Here is a 23,780-nt window from a genome sequence, read left to right on the forward strand (position 1 = left end):
TCTCCTCATGTCTGATTTGGTTGCAGAACCAAACCAGACAGTGAGGGAAGAGCACGGGACAGACTCAATGACTGCAGAGTAGAAATGTTTCAGCAGCTCCTGTGGCAGGTTGAACTTCTTCAGCTGGCAGAGGAAGTACAGTCTCTGCTGGGCCTTTTTCATCGCAGAGTCTATATGGGTCTCCCACTTCAGGTCCTGGGAGATGATAGTGCCCAGGAACCTGAGGTACTCCACAGCGGCCACAGTGCTGTTCAGGATGGCGAGGGGGGAAGGCGCAGCGAGGTTCCTCCTAAAGTCCACTGTCATCTCAACTGTCTTGAGCGTGTTAATCATACATCACGCAAACATGAAAACACATAACCCAACAATAAACAAAAATTAAGCGACTAATAATAATAATAATAATAATAATAATAATAATAATAATAATAATAATGATGATATTAGTAATAATAAAAAAGATCAATAACTAATCAAAATAAATACATTAAATTAATAAAATAAATAACTATATAAATCATATTACACGATGCAAACCTGTTTAGAAAGTGTAAGGCTAGGCAAGGCAAGGCAGCTTTATTTGTATAGAGCATTTCATGCACAAGGGCAACTCAATGTGCTTTACATTAAAACATTAAAAGCATTGGAAAAAATTCAGACAGGCATAAAAGAGCTCAAATAAAATGAATAAAATTACACATATAATAAAACAGAAAAGAAAAGGAAAATTAGAAATATATTAAAAAATACATTAAAATTTTAATTTAAAGTGAGTTAAAATGAGCTAAGATAGGAAGGCAGTGGCAAATAAAAAAGTCTTAATCTTTGAAGTGTAGCCCGTGTGACCTACATGAGGTCAAGAGACAACCTTTCCCCTTTACTCAAATTCTGTTCAAATTAATCAAAGCAATTACGATTGTTTTTTCAATATAGGTCTTTGAAATGTAAAAATACGTATAATGAAATAGCTTCAGGTCCATGACGTCACCTGATTGAAAGTAAGAAACACCGCAATCATTGCTGATTGGACGGTTAATCTCAATAGTAATCATCGATTGGCTGTCCTAAACGTCGATCAAAACAATAGCCCCGCCCTGTGATGTGTACAGTGACCGCCCATATATTTCCACTCTCTCTGCTATTGGTTAAAACTGTTTTATCAACAGCGTCACTATTCGCCAATGAAGCGGTCAGTCACGCCCCGTGTTTCCTTATGAACTGAGATAACAAGCAGAGAGTGGTTTCACATCGACAGCGGTGATGTATCGGAGGCAAGAAGTGATACGGCTGACAACTGTCTGAAAGAAGTTACTTTACTTTAGACATTTACTGAGTTCACCCATGACGCTGGACCACTGTATAGACCTGGATGTGTTGAATGAATCGACCTCGTTATCATTCGGGACCATATGTTGTTAAAGCCCAGCGGAGGAACAAGAAACGACAGTTTTTGGAGGCTGTCTGGACCCCGGAGGACGAAGCTGCTAGCTTATAGTAACTCACAGCTGTGGTGCCAAGAGGGGATAGACACAGTGAGAGAGACTACACGCTAAACAGAGGATAATCTGGCCGAGGATAACCTTGCCAATCTCCCTGCGTTCAGAAGAAGATAAATTAGTTAGCTCGGTGAGAAGAAAACACCTGACTACGGCGACGTTTGCCAAGACTGTCACCTCAAAATAGAAAGAAAAAGCAAAAGTCACCATCCAGGTAATGTTGCATTCATATCTCTGTTTCAGATGGATCAGGCGCGCACGAATATAGAGTGTTGCCAGCTTATTAACCCAACACACTCACGGACGAATTGTGTCCAATCACTGGATATTAAACCTCCACTGAGCCAGCCAAGAAGCGCTGCAATCTCTCTGAACACATTTCTGCCTCCACCACCATTTTACACTAAATCTCTCCGAGGCTCCATTCTGACTCCATGGCTGGACATTAAGCACTATTGATGGGGAATATAGCAAGAAAATATCCCACACTATGTGTTTTGATGCTTCATATTTATTATTGTGATGTCAGGCAACCTTGTAGATGTAAATACAGATAACATGTGGCTATAAATAGGACTCACCTGAACTCATGTTGGTCCAGACATTTGTCTAGAAGTGCAATGTCCAGCTCATCAAGACACATTGATGTCACTGAGCGTTATCAAGATGCCACAAGTGAGCTAGGGCTTTAGTGGGCTATATATATATGTGTACATGTGAGCTTCAACAGCGTGTCAGCCAATCTTCTAGTCAATCTATACTGTAGTCAAATGTATGTAAAAAATAAATCAAGTACAATACTGTTGAGAAACACTGATGTGAAAATTCCTAAGGAGGGAAGGAATGTCTTTTAAGTCTGTGTTTGGAGACTTAAGAAAACATGACAAAGAACTGTAAATCAGCTGTGAAGATAATTCAGTCAGTAGACGTGTATTTATTTATATTTAAGTGGATGTGGTAAATGCAGCATTGCAAATTTCGACTGAAGTAAGCCACTGTATCAAAAAACACTTCTCATGGTTGGATGCTTTGCTGCTGCAAGAGCTACAGAGCTTGTAGAGCAGGAGCGTCATCTCATTTCAGTTCAGGGGCCACATACAGCCCAAGTTGATCTGAATCAACCGGACCAGTGAAATCATAACATAATAACCTATAAATAATAACAACTCTAAATATTATCCTTTGTTTTAGTGCAAAAAAGTACAAGTATATTCTGAAAATGTCCCCATTTAATGAACATCTTTCTACAAAAACAGCTGTTGTATTTTTTGCCATGATGAGTCTCATAGTGGGGCTGAATATTTGACTCTCTAAGCCCTGAAACCTGCTGCGAACACACCAAACACACAGGATACCCATTCACCTTACACACAGAGTGTTATGTTTACAGCAAAATAGCAGAGATTATAATAATGAAGAAGGTACAATTTACTATTATGGACCCCTCAGCTCCAGCATGAGCAGTCTGCTTGCTGGACAGTGTTGTATGCAGGGGTGTAGTGCTAGTGTTCGTAGTTAGTGGATCATCTTATAGTGCTCTAAAAAGTCTTTATGAATCTTAAACAGCAAGTCATCTATTTTCTCTCTTTAAGAAAAAAAAGTCCCCGAAAAAAAAGCGCAGTTCAGGTGCGCTCCGTCAGCACTATGATTTTATGCAACCCCCAGAGGACAAGTCTGAAATAGTTACTTTTATTGAAAAATTGTATCCTCAAGACGAAAAACGCTGTCTCAGACTGTTAGAGAACTACGATTATACAGGCAATCTAACCTTTATTTAACCTAGAAGTCACACTGGGAATATATCCTCTCTTATAGGTGAGACTAAGCCAATATTAACTCAGAAACCAGAATGAAGTACGTGCACGGCAGCAATATGGAGTCATCCAATCTAATCTAATCCATTTTATTTATATAGCACATTTTAAAAACAACAAGGTTACCAAAGTGCTGCACAACAAATACAAACAGTAGAAATACATAATAGTAACATTTTAAATACAGTTTAAAAGACGAACAGAGACCAACACAAACTCTCAGGCTGTATTAAAAGCCAAGGAGTAAAAATTAGTTTTAAGACAGGATTTAAAAGTATCCAGGGTGGGGGCCATTTTAACTTGGGTGGGTAGCTCATTCCACAGTTTAGGAGCTACCACTGAAAAAAGCTCGGTCAACCCTCGTCTTTTGTCGTCTTTTTGGCACGACGAGATGCATCTGATCAGCAGACCTTAGTGCTCTGGAGGGGGGTGTAGATGTGTATAAGTTCAGAGATGTACTGAGGTGCCAGACCATTTAACAATCATGCTAAACAGTGAAATCTTCAAAATTAATTCTAAAATGGACAGAGTCATCATGTGTTAGAGGATGTAGTTGCACAGATGAAGTGACTTCCTTAGAAATACAGTCCAAAGAACAGTCATTGCTGATATCAATTGCCATCAGCGTTTTTTAAAAGGGCATGTGTAGTTATGTGGAGTGAAATTAACCCCCCCCCCCACACACACACACACACCTTCTTTAGTGGAGGGCAGTACAACTCTAAAGCACCTGGGATATGTGAAAGGTTGCCTCGGGTGGGGGTCCAGGTGCAGAGTGAAACAAGAAAGCCTTTTAAGTCAATACTGCCTGGGTGGTTGTGGGGAATCAAACCGGGTCAGGGCTATGTCTTTTCTTTTTTTAATAATACTGGCTGTAGGAAGCCTTACTCTTGAGAGGGGAATAGATGGTGTTTTTAAAAGAGGACAACAGCATGGCTTCAGGCCCCCAGTCCCAGAATACTCTTGCTCCTCCACTTCTAAAAGACAAGTGTTCACATTCATGGAGAGAACGTCATTCAAGAGTTCTTTGGCGTGAATGTGCTCTTGTGGTGTTTTCCTTGTGATCAATCTGCAGGGGATGTAGTGGCAGATTGGTGTTTCAGTTGTGTGAGAGATCCAAGACACTCCTGTTTGAAGTGGCAGTTATATGTTCTCTCTCTCCCTCTCTCTATAAAGGTCAGTTCTTAAATTTTCATACTAACCTCCTCGTTTTCTCTGTCACAGGTTTTCTAGGATGAATCACTTGTCCTTAAGCGAGCTATGTTGCCTGTTCTGCTGTCCACCATGCCCCAGCAAGATTGCCTCAAAGCTGGCCTTCCTGCCCCCAGAGCCCACCTACAGCCTCATGTGCGATGAGAGCGGGAGCCGGTGGACGTTACACCTTTCCGAGCGTGCAGACTGGCAGTACTCCACGCGAGAGAAAGACGCCATTGAGTGCTTCATGACTCGCACATCAAGAGGGAACCGCATTGCCTGCATGTTTGTCCGCTGCTCACCCAGTGCCCGCTACACACTATTATTCTCCCATGGAAATGCAGTGGACTTAGGCCAAATGAGCAGCTTCTACATCGGCCTTGGGTCACGGATCAACTGCAATGTCTTCTCTTATGACTACTCAGGCTACGGGGCCAGTTCTGGGAAACCCTCGGAAAAGAACCTGTACGCTGATGTGGATGCCGCCTGGCAGGCGCTCCGCTCACGGTAAGAAGGGGTGATGGTGATGATGATGAGAAAGAACCTGCACACTAATTTTGGCACAGCTAGCAGAGCAATGATTTAATCATGGGTTTAGTAAGGTGGCCCTGAAGGACAAAACAAATGTACAAAAGATGAAACACTTTCACAAAGTTGGAGACAAATTTACATTTTGGAAAACAAATTTACATTTAAGAAAACAAATTTACAATATTAAAAAACACTTTAACAAGCGGCGAGACAATTTTACAAACGGCGGAACACTTTTACCATTTCTGAATCAAATGTACATTTATAATGTACCAAACACCGGAAGTGATCCAGGAGTGATCGAGTGAGGGGTCATTTAGTTTGTTTGGATGAAGAGAAACCAAACGGAGCTACGTTTGGTACTGGTACTCCGTTTAGTACCGGATCCCTTCCTGTGTTTGGTACATTCCCTTTCCGTTAAAAATTTATATAAATTTGTTTCAGGAATGGTAAAAGTGTTCCGCCGTTTGTGAAATTGTTTCACCGCTTGTAAATGTGTTTTTTTAATTTTGTAAAATAGTTTTCTTAAATGTAAATTTGTTTCGGCCTTGGTAAAAGTGTTTTGATTTTGTAATTTTGTTTTATAAAATGTAAAAAAAAATTCCAAAATGTGAATTTGTCTCCAACTTTGTAAAATTGTTTCATCTTTTGTAAATTTGTTTTGTCCTTCAGGGCCACCGTAGTCTAGTGATGAATGCACCGACAACACTACTAACAGCATGAATACCAATGTCAGATTGAGGCCAACATTGCAATGCAGATGAGGCTTAACAAACGCTTAAAGAATGATTGGTTAACCCCCTAAACCTTTAAAGGAGGGATGAAAGTGGATAAACGCTTAAAATGTATTGCATGGTTAACTTGGAATGCAAAATATGCTCTCGCAGCCCAGATCTTAAGGAAGGGGCCAAGGAAGAGGGATAATGTTGTGAATTACAACAATGGCAACCTTTCTAAGTTATTTTACTCCACTGTGAATATCAGTAAATTGAGAGCGCTGAAATGAAAACAAGTGTACGCAAAATGTGAGAGTGGGCTGAGATCGATTAAGATAAAAAAAAGAAAAAGCTGTCGTGTGAGAGTTTGAAGTCGGCCTTGAAGCATCCTGAAGGAGCTGGGTGTAGAGCTGATGAGATTGGATCTGATAATGTCACGGGTGGAGATGCTGGGGATCGGTTTAGGAGGGATGACATGGTGTTCTCATAGGCGATGATAAGAAGCGTGTTTTCTGCTGGCCAGCCACCACATGTAGGTGTGAGTGGGTGTTCTGCAGCATCTTTTGCTCTGTGGGCTATGAATAGACTCCTACTTATTGGCCAATATGCAACCTCTAATCGTTTTCACGCAGTAACACTTAGTTATGTAGTGCTTGTAGTCACTGATGTCTGCATCATAGCTTTGTGATGTGAGCAGAACGAGTAAGAAACCCTGAGTGTCTCATGTCTACGCTGCAGCTGGTCTAGAGGAATGTATTGGTTAACCCCTGCTTCATCACAGCCATTTATAATTCACGTTAGTTTTGTAAACAGATCTTCAACCATTGATTTAATTACATGAATTACAAGTCCTTCCTCTCAGATAAGACCATCTGTTTAACTCCACGTCCCTCACTTCCTTCCATCCATTTTTAACCCCCTCATCATCTCCTTCTTTTGTCCTTTTCGTAACACCATAGCTATTGTCTCTTAGGAGGATAGGGGCAACATCTGTAGCTTCTGTGCCGGGTCTGACAAACAGTCAAGTCAAATATCTTTTTAACAATGATTTCATGAGGAAAACTTACTATGCCTCTGGATTTGACAATTATTAACAATTACCAAGGTGACACTGGAGGAGGATGACTACTTTATTCATTCTTAGTTTGAGGCAGAAGAAGCAACTTTATCTTTTAGTTTGTCTTCAAAACGTGTCACCATTGTTTTTGGTGCTTTAGTGCTAATGTAAATGTAGCTAATAATAATAATAATAATAATAATAATTCATTTTATTTATAGGCGCCTTTCTGGACACTCAAGGTCACGTTACAACACAGCAATATTAAGAGCAACATTCAACAGTAAATAAATACATTCGAATAAAGATACGAAACTAGAAAAATGAAAGGGGAGGAGAATTCATTCCAGTCCCAAGGAGACCGATTAGAGTGAGTATGCTTAATGGAAAAGGTGAGTTTTAAGCAGGATTTGAAGGAGGTGGTAGAGGTGGAATTTTGTGCGTCCAGGGGGAGAGAGTTCCAGAGGCGGGGGGCTGAGCGGCTGAAGGCCCTCGACACCATGGTGGTCAAGCAAGCAGGTGGTAGGGTGAGTTGGATGGAAGATGAGGACCTGAGACTATGGGTGGGTATTTTTGTTTGGAGGAGGTCAATGAGGTACTGAGGAGCTAGGTTGTTGATGGCCTTGAAAGTGAGGAACAGAATCTTGAAAATGATGCCGTACTTAATGGGAAGTCAGTGGAGCTGCTGCACGACAGGTGTGATGTGGCTGGTGGAGGGGGTTCTGGGGAGGATGCGGGCAGCAGAGTTTTGAACCAGTTGAAGTTGATAGATTTGTCAGGTGAACCAAAAAGAAGGGAGTTGCAGTAATCTAGGCGGGAGGGGACCAAGGTGTGAACCAGAATGGATGTCCTGTTGGAGAAGAGAGATGGAAGCAGGCGAGAGATGTTACAGAGATGGAAGTATGCTGACCGGGTGACATTATTGATGTGGGACTGCAATGACAGTGTACTGTCGAGGATGACACCCAGACTCTTAACATGGGGGAGGGAGAGACGGAGGAGTTGTCAATGAGGATGGAGAGGTTATTTGTTTTTGAGAGGGTGGATTTAGTGCCAATAAGAAGGACCTCTGTTTTATCGCGGTTCAGTTTGAGGAAGTTGTTGGTGAGCCAGGATCTGATGTCATGAAGACAGTCGGAGAGGGAGGTGGGAGGGAGAGATGAGGTGGGTTTGGTGGACAGGTAGAGCTGGGTGTCATCCGTGTCGTAGTGGAATTGGATGTTAGGTTTACGGTAGATATGACCAAGAGGGAGGAGGTAGATGATGAATAAGAGGGGCCTAAGGACAGAACCTTGGTCTACACCAGAAGAGAGGGGGGATGGTTGGGAGATGAATGTTTTGAGTTGGATGAATTGAGTACGGTCAGAGAGATATGATTGAAACCAGTCCAGGGGTGTGTCCGATATTCCAATGGAGGCAAGTTTGTCGATGAGGACGGTATTGATGGCCATGGAGGGGAAGGTAATCTGGTTAACACATAGAATTGAAAATAACTTCAGTGCTTGACAAATACGTACAAGATTGGCCACTCACCTGTTCTATGGTACAACAGGATGTGGGGGAGGAGTGTACAGTGTTTGTGTGTCCATCATATTTGTGCCTTTTGTTTATGTGCATGAGGGGGGGATATAAAAGTTCATCCAGTAGGCCTGGTTGTTTTTGTATACTTCCTGCTGGAAGACAAACAAATGACTCAGAGAAGAGAGGGGATGCTGGCTCAGGGAATCAGAGAGGGCTGAAGAGAGGAGCCAAAGCGGTTTAAATCAACCACAAAGATTATAAACTAGGCTTTTAGTGTGGAGAACTCCTCTGGTGTCATTGCTGACGTGGGTGTATGTACTCCTCTCAGTTATAGATGAAGGTGTTGGCCCTGCAGAGATTTAAAAGTGCTGATGGTTAGTACTAGTAATTCCACTGGCATTAAATGTTGTTTCCTAGCTGATCTCTCTCTCTGCACTTCTTTCACATTTTACAGATCTAGAGGGATATACTGAGATGTCTTCTGTGAATTAAATAAGGAAGCTGGCAAGTTAAACAGGAAACTCCTGATCATAAAGGTTGAGCAACAGGCTGCTGTGAAGAAGAACCTGTTTTCTGGTGGTTAGGCATGTTGAAACCTTTCTTCCACTTGCCAAGAAGACAAACCTTTCACCAAACCTTAAAAAGTTACAATGCTGGATGCGAAAGAAATAAAAACGAGCTAAAGAAAGTTCCCCTGCACAAAGAAGAAACATCCTTTTTTATTTCCAGAGTATGACCGTGTGAAAGACATGAATAGTTTTGGCTGGTGTGTGCTTTTTGTTTTCTGCAATTCTTTTTTCAATCCAACTTATTCATTTTTGTTGATGCACAGAAATCTTTTGCTCCCACACACAGTCGTGACCAGCAAAGGAAAAATTAGCTCTGAAATGAATCTGATTGAAGCAGAAAAGACGCTTCCAGTCGTATAACATTATGCTTCTTGATTTTTGTCCGGGGCACGAAGTGTTAACTGATTTTCTTCAGATACATGGAAAACACGCTGTACTCTTTATGGAGGCACAGTAATATAGGTTATTCTGCATGACCTAGCTTATCTTCCTCGTCTGTTGCTTGCACACAGTGTGGCTCTGACTTTTTTTTCACCTGTCTGTACGGATGTATCACGTTGAATCATCATTTCAATACACTCGCCGTTTTATTGCAGTACAACACTCCTTTATTTGTACTAGTGAGGTTAATTGAGCATACAAACTCACACTGTAACTTGTAGACGTGAAGAAAGTTTTCCTTCCCTCATGCCTTATTTTTAGATATGATGGATCATTTGTGCATATAATAATCCCTTGTTATTCCTTCACCAACATTTTGTCGGGCAGTCTGAATAAGCATTTGTTCTTGGATGACAGCACTGTCATCATTGTTCAAATCCACATTGTCACTGTCTAATTTCCCTACAGGCCAAATAAAATTTTACAGCTCATTCAGACAGGTTGGCTTTTTGCCTGCTGGTGTTACTAAAGCCCTGCGGGTTGTTATAACTGTAGCAAACCTGCTGTCTCTGTCTGTGGTGTGGATAAGCAGTTTGTCAGAGGAGGTATCGACCCTTCATTAGTTAACAAAGACACTGGATCACATGGCTTTTTAGGTTAACTCTGCATGACAACTCTTAATGATCAGACGAGAGACTCACAGGAATAAGGACATAACTAGATAATTGAAGAAGACTTTACTTGTTCATACTGTATGTCACGAGTTATGTGGTCACATGGTTAACAGTCCCTCTCCATAGTTGCACTTAGGTGGGCTCAGTTTCAGCTCATTTTGATTTATTATAAGCTATAGTTCAGGAACAAATTAATACATACTTGGGCCCTTTGGGAATGTAAGCACAGTTAAGTTTTCTATATGATCTTATTACTATGATTAGAAAAAAAGTGTGAAAATGTCACAAAGAGTATACCACAGAGAAAATTATGCAGCACACCTCTGACTAATCTTAACTATGTATTTCAAAATATTTTATGTTGCAGTCATTATACCTAAAAATGTTTTTTTTTAACTGTGTTACCACCATAGAAATATAAAATAAAATATGGACGTAGTATCCGTGACGTCACCCATCTGTTTCTGAACGCTGTTTTGAAGCCAATCGGCAGCAGCAGCCATATTGCTTCTGTTGAGCCAGTGTGACGTAAAGAGGCGGGCTTTGAGCCTCCTAGCCAACAGCTGCAGTGTTCCCACAGGCAGCTCTGCCTCTCATTGGAAGACTAGTAATCTCAATAACTTCGAAATTGCCGAATTAGAAAAAAATCCCCCCCCCTCACAGTGAGAGGACATCGAGAAATTAGCTATTCAGACTACACTCATCTTTTGTACCAGGCTGTAAACATGTTTATTAATGCTGCAAAGATAGTCTTTTTCCCATTCATGTGTATGTGACTTCCAGTACTTCCGGAGCCAGCCTCAAGCGGATCCTCTATGAACTGCCGCTTGTAACACTTCCGCATTGACTCATATTTTTAGACCGGAGGTTGCCGCTTGGTTAACACTCAGTTCAGAAAACACAACGGCAATTCAGAAAACACTACGACATTAACCAAACCAGAAGAAGTAGGTACCCTCGGGGAACATGACTGGTCTGTGATTGGACTGATCTGTCCTTTGACCCGAAAGGCCATGGGTTGCATGTTTTTCAAATATGAGTGCCGCCAGCGACAACGTACATGCTGCTATTAATGATACTGAGCAGTCTTTACACAAAAAATGAAAACACAATGCTCAGGACATGAAGCTGTTTATGTTGTGGAATATCCAAATAATATCCAGTATCACGCCATATCCATGTCCTGCATCAAAGTATTCTTTAATAGCAGAATGTACGTTGTTGCTGGCGGCACTCATATTTGGAAAACATGTAAACCATGTCCTTCCGGGGAACAGTCCAATCACAGACGAGTCATGTTCCCTGAGGGTACCTTCTTCTTCCGGTTTGGTTAATTTCGCAGTGTTTTCTGATTTGCCGTTGTGATTTGCACTTCAGGGCCACCGTACTTAATGGCAGTTGCCAGACAAAGATACAGTATATGCCTGTGGTTACTATAAAAACCTTAGAGTATTTCAGTGTAGCTAGTGGTTATCAATGAATGACTTCCAGTTAAGACTTCTTTTTCAATGCACCTTTTGTGTTTACAGTCCAGTTTTCAACATAAGAAGGGAAGAGTGGTCGGATCAAAGTGAAATCCCCCTCTCCAGATATGTCTGCAAAAGCAGCACCATCATCACTATCTGGTTCATATCTTTCCTTGGATTAGTGCAAGTTTATCTGTTTCTAATAGGTCTCCGTTTCGCTGTTAATAGTAGATTACACAAAGGCTTCACTCTGGCTTACTTAATTGATCCGAACAGAAGCTGATTTTCTTGTGATTTACTTGCAGTTCATGAGTAATAAATTTGCAGAAATAACAAACTTATGAGCAGATATTTCAAAAGTGTGAATACAACAGCTTTTAAATTGCTTGTTTATTGAATAAAGGTCATTTCAGGAAGTCAGGAATTCGAATATCTGCTTGGCTGCTGTGACCAGTAGATTTGCAGCTCAAGCTGCGTTTTTTTGTCCAACCGGATTACTAGCTTCACTTGCATGCAAATATGTCTAGAAAAGCTGTCAGCAGGAGACAGCCGAGCCGAGATGTCAATAGGCAGGTTGCATTCGACCTGCTTTTGTGTTCTATATTGACTGTTCTACACACCAAAGCCTGCTTACACATGATTGGTCAGTGCTACTTAGATTACAAACATACTTCAAACAGATATCGTAACACTTGTCTTACTAAAATCCAGGCTTTACACATTCTACATTTTTATGGAGACTGTGTTATCAAGAGATTATTGTTGCCATGCATAATATTTGTTTTGGTTTTTGAAATTCTTGCCTCCAATCTGCTGGCTTTATATCAGCTCAGCAAGCTCTGAAGTTTCATATAAATCCAAATTCAAAACAAGTTTCCACACAAACAGAATGAAATGAGGACAGCCTTTGAGGATCTTTCACAGAATCGCTATATCTGGGACTTTGGGTTTTATAAATGGGCTAATGAATTACAAGTAAAATGATCTACAAATAGAAATTAAGATGTGAGTCTTGTGTAAAATCTTTATCATTTTAAAAAGACAATCTTTTTGTTGTAGTCTTCAAAGCTGAGTGAGCCTCATTTACAATCCTTTCTAGATCAGCTGCCTTTTTCCTGTTTGAGGGATCCGTCTGATTTATAATTGACTTTCTGTGTGACAGAAAGAGGGTACATCCCAGCCTTTTGACCCAGTGAACATGAATCAAGTAGATTGTGTTTATCACATCAAAAGGCCTCTCTGGAAAATCTCACTTCAGTCTGCTGCATAGAATCCCTCGAGTTTGTCTCTCATGTTAGATCAGACGCACAGCCTGAGGAGGAGAGCTGCTGTGACGTCTCCCTCCCTTTCAGTATTTGTCGAATGTTGTGTTGTTTTTTTTTGACTATTTGACATTTTGAACACAGCTGAGTCTGTCACTTCCTATCTGTTTTGCTTTCTGTGTCATCTGCTTGTGATCCAGAAGTCTGCAAATTCTATTTCTCTTGATTGTTGACATACTCGAGTTGGCTGCCTTTGTTCCACAGTCTTATGACTGAGGGCAGGCACCTGTCACTCCCTTCAATAACAGTGGAACCACAACTGCAAAGTCAGGCACACAGACACACACAGACACAGACAGACAGACAGACAGACACACACACACACATACACACACACACACACACACACACACACACACACACACACACACACACACGCACACGCACACGCAAACGCAAACGCACACATGCAGCTCTTGTGTTTTTTGCTTATCCACAGTTGATGAGCCACTCCCTTTACCTGAGCGGAGAGTGAGCCAGCTGATTCAGTAATTCTGAGTCACCAGGTTTACACGCTCTCACAGCCTCCTTCATCATACAAAAGATTACATAATATGTGCAATGAACTATTTGTTTTCCACGTCAGAGTAAAACTAAGCCTGAGAAAAAAAGGCTCAGTTAGAATACAAGGAGTGACCAAGCTGATCAGACTGTCAGCCCATTTCCTCTCTTTGACTGTGTGTGTGTGTGTGTGTGTGTGTGTGTGTGTGTGTGTGTGTGTGTGTGTGTGTGTGTGTGTGTGTGTGTGTGTGTGTGTGTGTGTGTGTGTGTGTGTGTGTGTGTGTGTGTGTGTGTGTGTGTGTGTGTGTGTGTGTGTGTGTGTGTGTGTGTATGTTTCACTACAGACAGCCACTGTATCATTTTCTTTTCCCTCTGACATGGAGGCGGGCCAACAGTCAATCCTGCTAGTTCAATATTGAGTGGTAGCCTAGCAACTGATATCCAATAAGCTTTCAGACCGAGGTCTTCCTGCACCATGGCCAATAAAAACAAACAGGGGAAACTCACATCCTGGTCAATAGGCTTTATTGATCAATATGAAAATGCCATCTGTCTCCTCAGACATTCAGTAATAGAGACAGATTCTTGTAAACCATGTGGCTGTGTTACTGACTTGACTTGAGTTGAAATATCAGTGAACAGAAATGTGATGGCCTATAGATAACAGCTAATTTGTGTTGAATCACGTGCCATTACTCATCTGACTATCTAAGTATGGAAAATATACAAACAGAGCCAAGTGATAGTACAGTGCTCGTTCTGACTTTCTGAAAAATGTGTTGTCTCCAAAGGAGATCTCAGAATCTACTTTTTCAATAGGGATAGACCGATTATCAACTGGGCTGATTATTGGCGCCGATATTCGTCAATTTGACGCATATCAGCCTTTTTTTTTTTTTTTTAATCCGACGGCTGATAAGAGATCACTTTAAACTGGGTTAAGTTTGCTCATTTCTCCCTGCAGTTTCTCATCACAGGGGACGAGCTGAGCAGCATCCGTTGTGGCCCCTACAACTACTAGCGATTAAAAACTCATACAACCCAACTCAGAAAAACTGAAATATCCCTTTAAAACAAAGATAAGTGACAGATTAACATTTCAGTCATACTGAAATTTTGGAAAACTTGACTTACCGTAAAAAACTTTATGAAGCTATTTATTTGTTTCAAGTTTTCATTTAACTTTATAAGACATGCTGCTGATCCTGTGAGCTCCCTGCACTTTTTGTTAGAATTTTAAAACAAAGATGTCTATTGTCTAAGATAATAAAAAAACTTAAACATTTTGCAAATCTGAAAAGCCGTTTGATAAACATATGCTTAAAGGCATTTAAACAAAGTGAAGTCTTGGAGTTTGTATTATCCAACATTTTGACGACAATATTTTCCCTTTAACTGCAAATGAATATCGGCTCCAAATATCGGTTATTGGCCACCTTGACTACTAATAATCAGTATCGGCCCTGATAAAACCATATCGTCTATCTCTAATTTTCCAATGATAATCTAAATCAAGTGTACAGCTGAGGGAATCAAGTATGAATCTGCGCTGCATAATATGAGATCATTGGAGCTCTTCAGTGAAGGATCCCCCTGCTGTACTGCAGATGGTGCACTAATCTGTTAAAAATGCCTGCACATATGTTCAGGATGTCCTAAAATATCTATTAGTCATTGTGAGTAATACGGGATGAGAATATTTTTGCTCCTTGGTGGGCAAGAGGTGGGCAGCCAAGAGAGAGCAGGAGACAGTGCAGGGGAACGACAGAGGATGTGATGCATAATAGATTGAATTTGTGTCAGGAGGCCAAATTGATGAAGGTTTGGGGGAGGGGTGTAACCATGGAGCATGGCCAGCTATGGCTGGTTAAGGTCTATTTGAGAAGAAATTAAATAGAGTAAATTGTAGGCTGGTGCTGGACGGTCCAGGGGGTCTGCCCTGGGTTGTTCTTAGACTGTTGTAATGCTGCCTGAATAAGAGTGCAGCTGCAGATCTGCACAGTGTTGTTTTTTCCCTGAAAGTGCAAAGAAAAAAAAATCCACAGCAGTCAATCTTACAGAGGCCGGACAGCAGGCTGGGTGAGCAGCTAGCATGACCTTGTTGTGAGTGGAGGGTCATAGGTTCAAGCTCTGCATTATTCATTGTGTTTATATCTGTGTCCTTGAGGAGAACTCTCTGAGCTCACACTGTGTTGGTGACGTACAGATGTAGGCAGAGTGTTTTGGGTTAGGTTTGGGGAACGCCTTTAGCCTTAGACCTCATGACTCAGCTGTCAATAGGTTTCAATTTACTGTGTCTATTGACTCTGAATAAGCTGTACATTGTAGTGACATCCATGTGCTGACTGTTTTGTGATTGGTCAGGATCTTGTGGTCTGATATGCCAAAGAACATTGACTCTAAGCATAAACAGGAGATAAGTAAACGGTTATTACTGATAACACTTAAGTGCTATACTGATAAAAATGATCACAACAGGAAACAAGTAGTGTTGTGACGACAAAGCTCATATGTTTATTCTTTGCAGACATTGCTGTGCAGTGTCCATCTGTACAATGAAGTCTTAAGGTCTAATTAAACACACATTCAGACTTTCTTATAACCCAATGCTGCCTGTGATCAGTCATGAGGAAGTGAAGCAAGCAACTGAACAACCCCCGCCTGTCATGTGATTTATTTTCATCTCTCATGGGAGGAGTTAATATTATAAATCCACTGTGGCAGGCATCTCTCAGTTTGCTTGACATCTTATTTTACTAATCTGCCCTCCTTCCAAGACGGATTTTTACTGGAAGTCTCTTGCTGTTCGCTAATCTTAAGCACGGCTACAAAATACCTGACTTTGATTAATCCATTTTGAAATGGCAAGATTTATAATTTTTTACTCTAGCTTTGCTCTGCAATGTGAACACTTAACAGGATCAAGTGGGTAATATCATGTGTGCTTATTAACTCTAAGTTTAATTGACATCAGAATCAGCTTTATTGGCCAGGTATGCTTGAACGCTCAAGGAATTTGTCTTGGTAGACTGTGCTCTTTGTACAAAGGCATAAGAATAAGGCATACAAATAAAAATATAAATATAATAATAATAAAATCAACTATAAACACAAAAAGAACAACAAATAGGCACGACTAATATGTACAGGTTAAAAATAATATGATAATAGTGCAGTGTTGAGTAGTGCAGAGGCAGTTTTACATTAAAAGAGTATATATAGGTGATATTTAAATAATAAAATAAATACAAAAATGTGAATTCTGTTTGAAGAATTGTTACATTGTATATCTACATGTTTATTTACAGAGAGCATGGATCTGTGTTTATTCCACAGTGACAGGTATGACACTGTTATAGTTTAGTGTTCATCAGAGTGACAGCCTGCAGAAACTGTTATTATGGCAGGTCGTTGTGGCGCACAGTGATCTGTCGGAGGGGAGGAGTTTGAAAAAATTGTGTCCCGGGTGTGAGGGTCTGCTCTGCGGTGATACTGCCTGCCCGTTTCCTGGCCTGGGACCGGTACAAGTCCTGGATGGGGGGCAGGTTGACATATTTTACTTGTGTTTTTCTGATCGTTTTTATTGGAAGTCCAAAACTGTTTGATGATCTGAAGCACAGCAACAAACCCCCTCTCACTTTACTAAATCCTGCTATGCCTAAAAGGATGAATGTATTTCAAGCGGCAACCTCCGGTCTAAAAATATGAGTCCAATGCGGAAGTGTTAAAACCTGCAGTTCATCGAGGATCCGCTTGAGGCTGGCTCCGGAAGTACCGGAAGTCACATACACATGAATGGGAAAAAGACGATCTTTGCAGCATTAATAAACATGTTTACAGCCTGGTACAAAAGACGAGTGTAGTCTGAATAGCTAATTTCTCGATGTCCTCTCACTGTGAGGGGGATGAATTTTTTTCTAATTCGGCAATTTGGAAGATATTGAGATTACTAGTCTTCCAATGAGAGGCACAGCTGCCTGCAAGAACACCGTAGCTGTTGGCTAGGAGGCTCAAAGCCCGCCACTTTACGTCACACTGGCTCGACAGAAGCAATATGGCTGCCGCTGCCGATTGGTCTCAAAACAGCGTTCAGAAACAGATGGGTGACGTCACGGATACTACGTCCATATTTTATACAGTCTATGATGTATTTATTCTCCTCCATTATTGTTTTGTTATTTTTACTCCAGGTAAAAGAGGCAGTCTAACTTGTGTCCTCATGAAGAGTGTATGACTCTGTTATTTCTCGCGCTCACATTGTGTCATTTTTGCTTTCAGTGATAACTCTGCGTGATTTAACCGTTAAAACCCTGGAAGCCTATGAGATTCTGAGAAACAGCCTTTCTAAAAACTAGACTAATCCAAAGTGGATTTTCAGTCCCCAAACAGTAAAAACCATCTCCTTATTCTGACAACAAACAGATGAGATTGAACTGAACATGGGAGGTCAAAAAGGCATGGCATTCACTTGCAAATCATAAAACAAAGCTTTTTGTGTGAGATTATGTGTTTCAGTCTCTCATGATCCGACACTTTCCAAAGGTCAGTCCCTTTTGATACTGTTTGTGGTTGACTTAAGATTTTCCTATCCTTTATCTGCTTTACAAAGATACACTCTCTAATGAGAGTGATATACTTCTAATCTTTGAACTGTGTAGGATTTGCTCAGCTAACCTTGAGAGTAAATGGTGCTGTATTAAACCACAGCACCCAACAATTGGCAGTAGCTCTTTGTCCATGCTCTGCCAGTATTTCCACCCCTATTTTTACTCTGTGAAGGCCAGCTGACACACCATCAGCAAACAAGCCCTACAGTCCTACTCTGACTCGGGCTGTATGTACATTCCCAGCTTCTGTCTGCACTTAACTTAAGTCTGTTGTCCTTTTGTAGCAGCAGAATCTCATCCCTTCTCTCTGTGAAGGTTGTGTTTTAATTGTGTTTTTTGACTTTCTCATGATTCATCACAGCAGTAAAGAGTGTTGTCACACTTTACAGTTTGTGTATTATTGTGTATTCTATAAATGGAGTTGCAGAAGCTGTGAAGCCAAGCCTGAAATGTTAGCGCTCTCAGTTTTCATAATGTAGAGTAGTACTGCTGTGCTTTTTTCCAGCAGTGCAGACAGTGATGCAGTGTTCTCCACTTGGTTTCAGGTTGTCAGCTGACTGCTCGCTCGCTAGACTGGGTCACGTTCTACATAATAAGCTGAGGAATGTCTTCTCTTTCATTTCCCTGTTTCTCCCTCACCCTTGATCCAGTATCAGTGTCTCTTTTGCTCTCTTTTTGCTCGACTTGGTCTAATTCCACCTCCTGAGCTCTGAATCACGAGACTGCAGTGGTGGTCCTCTGTGTTCAGCTGCTTTGAAGAGCTGCAGAGAGAGCTACTGAACCTTTGCTGCCTCCAATCCTTGTGTGCTTGTTTTTAGGAAACCGTATAATCACTGAGTCACTATGGCATGATGTTTCAGCTGATAATAGAGTATGAGTAAGTCTCTGTTAGCTCACAGGTGTGTGTTTGCTCATGGAGCAGCGTCTGTGTGAAGTAGAGGATGAAGGGAGACTAATTGGCTGTGTGAGAGAATCTACTATGTGTTGACTAAAAGGACAGCCTTGATGACTTACTCAATTGCCTCACAGACATCACAAGCTGGATGTCCAATAACCTTTTAAAGCTTATCCCTCATAACAAACTCAGTCCCCTCTACAACATCACAATGAAGGTCAAAAATTCAGGAGTGACATTTGACACAGATCTATGCTTCGACACTCACGTAAAAAATACTGTTAAATTCTGTTTTTTCCCACCTCAAACAAATATCCAAAATAAGATCTTTCCTTTCTTTTAAGATTTTATTGATTACTTTTAAAATTTTAAATGCACAGGCCCCAAACTATTTAAGAGACCTTTTAACCCCCTATGTGCCTGGGCGGCCCCTCAGGTCTGTGGGAGCTCCAAGTTTGTGGAACTCCCTGCCACTGACAATTAGACAGTCTTTTTTTATTTATTTATTTATTAGGATCCCCATTAGCTTCCACGTTGTGGTTGCTAGTCTTCCTGGGGTCCACACAACAAAACAAAAACAAGAAAAACAATTATTTAAAATCACACATGATTAACAAAGATGCAATAGCAGCCAATTATAAAAATCCAGAATAAAAATGAAAAATAAACCAAGTATCTGAACGATGAGTAGCATTAAACTACAAAATAATGGAAACAAAAACAATATTGTCACAAACACATGGCACCAAAAATTAATAAAACAAAAACAGTGATTACAAAATAACGTCTATTAGGAATTCATCAGCATTTCTTTACGGGACTTTTGAAAAGATAATCTGTTTTTGATCATTCTCAGTCTCACAGCTTTTAAATCCTCACTAAAACATTTTTATATGAGAAAGCATTTCTCTACCCCTAATTCTTGAATTTGCTCTGCATTCAGATGTCTTGTTTTTGCTGCTGTCTTTTTTCTTCCCCGTTTAAACCATTTTTTATACTTTGTAATTCTCTGCTTTTTTGTTGTGAGGCACTTTGTAACCTTGTTAAGAAAAGTGCTATATAAATAGTTTATTATTATATTTATTATATAAAAGCAGACCTTTCTTATAGATTCAGGGGTGCATCAAGCCCCCCCTTACTTTGAGAAATTACATTTTTACACTAATTGGAGTATTCAAAATACGCAACATTTGCTTTTTCTCTTTTGCCAGCCAAGCTGCTCTTTCTAATTAACAGAAGGCCTAGTTGGACCCTATTCAGTGTCTGGCAGAGCAAGGAAAATTTACCAGAATGTGTCTGGCTGCTGGTAGTGTAAGAGTCCTCTGCACCATCAGTTAAAGTGTGATATTCATAAGCTCTATTCATCTCACAGGTATGGCATCCGGCCAGAGAACGTCATCGTGTATGGCCAAAGCATTGGCACCGTGCCCTCAGTGGATCTGGCCTCGCGCTATGAGAGCGCTGCTGTCATCCTCCACTCCCCGCTCACCTCTGGCATGAGGGTGGCCTTCCCCGACACCAAGAAGACATACTGCTTCGACGCCTTCCCAAAGTGAGTCCCCTGTTTGAACAGATGGCATGTGAAAAACCAGGCTTAATAAATTGGAAGCATCCTCAGAAAGGCACACAGACTCCCTGCACAGTTTCATCAAACAACAAGAGGACACGTGTATTCAAAAACAAGAGCAGTGCATGAATGAATCTTTAAAAGAAAACACACACACATGCTTGCAAGAATGGACTTGTAAATATAGATCTGTCATAACAATTCAAGAAGAGGGTTTTCTTCTTAATGAGTCACAGTGCTCGGAAATGTTCTCTGTTGCTCCCTCTGGTGGTCAGTTTGTCAATCTGATATTTTTTAAGGCTTATTTTGTCTTTCTTATTTTTTCCAAATCCAAATTGATCATGTGTTTCTTTGTTTTCACTCCATAGCATTGACAAGATCTCTAAGGTAACATCTCCAGTGCTGGTGATTCATGGTACAGAGGATGAGGTCATCGACTTCTCCCACGGCCTGGCCCTGTACGAACGCTGTCAGCGCCCGGTGGAGCCGCTCTGGGTGGAGGGGGCCGGGCACAATGACGTTGAGCTCTACGGACAATACCTGGAGAGACTCAAACAGTTTGTTGCACATGAGCTGGTCAACTTGTAGAGGAGCTGAAAGACCAAGGGCGGAGAGGGGAGAAGAGGAGGAAAGAATAGTATTTCAGGAGTGGTTTGTTGATGGAAAAAGGTGCAACTTTTTCCTCTCTTTGTGAAGTGGTGCAGGTATAGGTGGTGTTTGTCTGTGTTATGCTGACGTCTTGGTGGCAGTCTTTTCTCTGTATCAAACACCTCTCCTCCCGAGTACTGTCCGCTCACTTGATGCAGCTGTGAACTTACAAGTACCCATCACTTTTTTTGTTTTATTTTTTTATTTTTTTATTTTATCATGTTGAAAATTGCACATCTTGAAAGTGTGTGAATGAAAGAAGAGGTAGGAATGTGCATAGAAAACAAACCATGTGTCCGCACAGAACAAGACTGTGTCAGAGTGTGTGTGTACGAGTGTGTATGTGTCACATTTTTGCTGCCTTTTGAGAATAACGTGGTCCACTGGAGTCTTCTTGTCAGATCTTGAGGTTTTTGTGGTTCTGAGGAGAAGCCTCGCTTCAAACTGGACTGGACCAGAAGTGGACCAGACTCTCTAACCCAACTGAACACCATCTGACTATGACATAAAGTTTGGTCCTACACACTGCAGACATCATGGATTTCATTTTTTTGGAGTACTGTTTCTTATATTTTTTTATATTATACATGATATTTGCACGTTTCAGCTGCTGCTGAAGAACTGTACAAGACAAACTGACCTGTTATCTAGCTGTGCCAGTGTTGCCAAATGTTAAGTATAATACTGCAGACATTTAGACACGCAAAGAACTTTGTACTTTGTGGAAATAACTTCTAGAAACTTCTCCATAGTTCTGTTTGCTGTTTTCAGTCTTCACTTCTTTTTGTGGTCTTGAAATTGTACAATATAATGTTAAAATCTGCAACAACAACATGGGTCTCAATCAGCAGCGTGTGCAGCCAATCAAAAGGCTGAAGCTTGACATCACTGACCAATGAAGTACAGATAATTTCCTCACACGTTTCAAAAGCTCTTACTTTAGAGTTTACATCAAAGTATTCTGATATACTTGTTTAAAAAAAATGGAATGCTGGACAATTTCGGACTCCACTTAAGAAACTATAAGTATCCTCATTGATGTTTAGACCAATAATAACGTTGTATTTTCTGTCTTTGGTTCTGCTGATCTCATGTCCAATAATATGTGCAGTTATTTTTTAAGGATCTCTCTTGTGTACCCAAATCAGATGTGTCTATGTGTCTTCATATGATACAAATTGAGCTGCTGTGACAGCAGCTTATGCTTGGGTCTTTGATTAAGACTTTAACCACTCATGCCAACCAGGACTGAACGGTTAATGTTGTTACCACAGCTGATGTCCCCTTTTCTGTTTCAGGTAGTCGTAACAAAATAAGTTTATATACTCTGGTGTATATGAGATGGTAAATAAATGGGACTCTAATCTCAATTACTCACTAATAATAAGTGATCTGTAACTATGGGTTAACCTCAGCATTTAAGGCCTCTGTCACAAACAGAATGTTTTTCTTTCATTGTCTTAACTTTGTCTTTTTGTCTGCATGGTATTTCTGGATCCATTGTTGTTTGTTGATTTGACCTTTTAATGCTGGGTCATAAAAGCAAAAAAAAAAAAAAAAAAAGCCAGCCTATGACTCCCTTAAAGCCCTGACAGAGCCCTGAGAAGCAAATGTCAAAGAGCTACTGCATGTCGCTAAAGGCTCATCTTTGGCCTATGTAACAAACCCAGAAAAACATCAGAAATCCTGATGAATCATTTTCCTATAGGAGTGTTAAACACCTGCATTACTCTAGAAACAGTTTTATCTAAAGGAGTGAAATACTGTTGGTAATGAACCACTAAGCCAATGGGTGCTATTATAAACCTTCAGGTCTGTTAACTCACAGGTTGGAAGAAGCAAAACTTCAGATCAGGGTTGGTAACTGTCGTTTGTCCGGTGATGGTCTGTTGTAATGACTTTTTTTTTTTCACAACTCATGTCTTACGAAGAAGGATTTTTCTTTCTTTCATTTTCACTGTGTAAATAATATTTGTACTGAACATATTGTCATTTTTATTTCTCTTTTGTCATAACCTGTCAACTGTAGTTCTTTTTACTTCTTTAACCCTTGATAGACAATATCAGACCACGTTAGGCCATCGTCATGGCTTTTCAGATGGACTTTGTACCAGTCACTTTGACTAATGTCATCTCTGATTTGACTAGATTCATTTTGTATAGCATATTTCAGTAAAGGAGAAACATAAATGTAATAACAATATTATTATAGTAATTCTAACATGGATAGAGAAAATAAAACCGTATCTGAGAAGCAACAAAATATGCCTCTGAACTGTTTATTTCTGGAAACACCTCTTCTTCTAAGGTCATCTTGTGCCATTACAACCAGTTATTTCATGCCTTTGTATGTGTTTGTAAGTACAATTTAGTGTACCGTTCATTTAATCTAATTCAAGAAGTGAAGGTAACTTGCTCTAATTGTGTTGGATGAGAAATCATGTGAAGACGAAAGTGCTTCTGTTGTGGCAGAGTTGTGATTCAGCTGCTCAACAAAATTGATTTATGGATTTAACTGACATGAAAGATTGATTTTTAACCTAAAATGATTAGTTACCTTTTAATTTCCTGGAAGTTTTGATTAATATTGATCTCATATTATAATATGGGGCCATTGAGTAGAATTCAACTTTTTTTGTATGTTAAACATTTTCATAACTATCAATTCCAGCAATCTAGAAACTCTAATCTTGGCTGCAATTAAGGAAAATGTAATAAAATTAAACCAATGAATACCCTTGCATCAGCTATCACCCTTGTGGTTCATAGGTACACCATAAAAGAAGGGGCTGTTGATGTTTTCCTAAAATTAAATTATAAA

At 40.4% G+C, this 23,780-nt stretch overlaps 1 protein-coding gene across 1 annotated transcript; it reads left to right on the forward strand.

The window, feature by feature from the left end:
• The first annotated feature begins 1,172 nt into the window (after nucleotides 1–1,172).
• abhd17b (abhydrolase domain containing 17B, depalmitoylase) lies at nucleotides 1,173–23,222 on the forward strand. The gene is made up of 4 exons (XM_034692502.1): nucleotides 1,173–1,710; nucleotides 4,535–5,011; nucleotides 20,117–20,296; nucleotides 20,680–23,222. The coding sequence occupies exons 2-4, from the start codon at nucleotides 4,545–4,547 to the stop codon at nucleotides 20,897–20,899; spliced, it is 867 nt and encodes a 288-aa protein (XP_034548393.1). The 5' UTR covers nucleotides 1,173–1,710; nucleotides 4,535–4,544; the 3' UTR covers nucleotides 20,900–23,222.
• Nucleotides 23,223–23,780: the final 558 nt, after the last annotated feature.

This window comes from Notolabrus celidotus, chromosome 9, assembly GCF_009762535.1.
Source record: "Notolabrus celidotus isolate fNotCel1 chromosome 9, fNotCel1.pri, whole genome shotgun sequence".
NCBI lineage: Eukaryota > Metazoa > Chordata > Actinopteri > Labriformes > Labridae > Notolabrus > Notolabrus celidotus.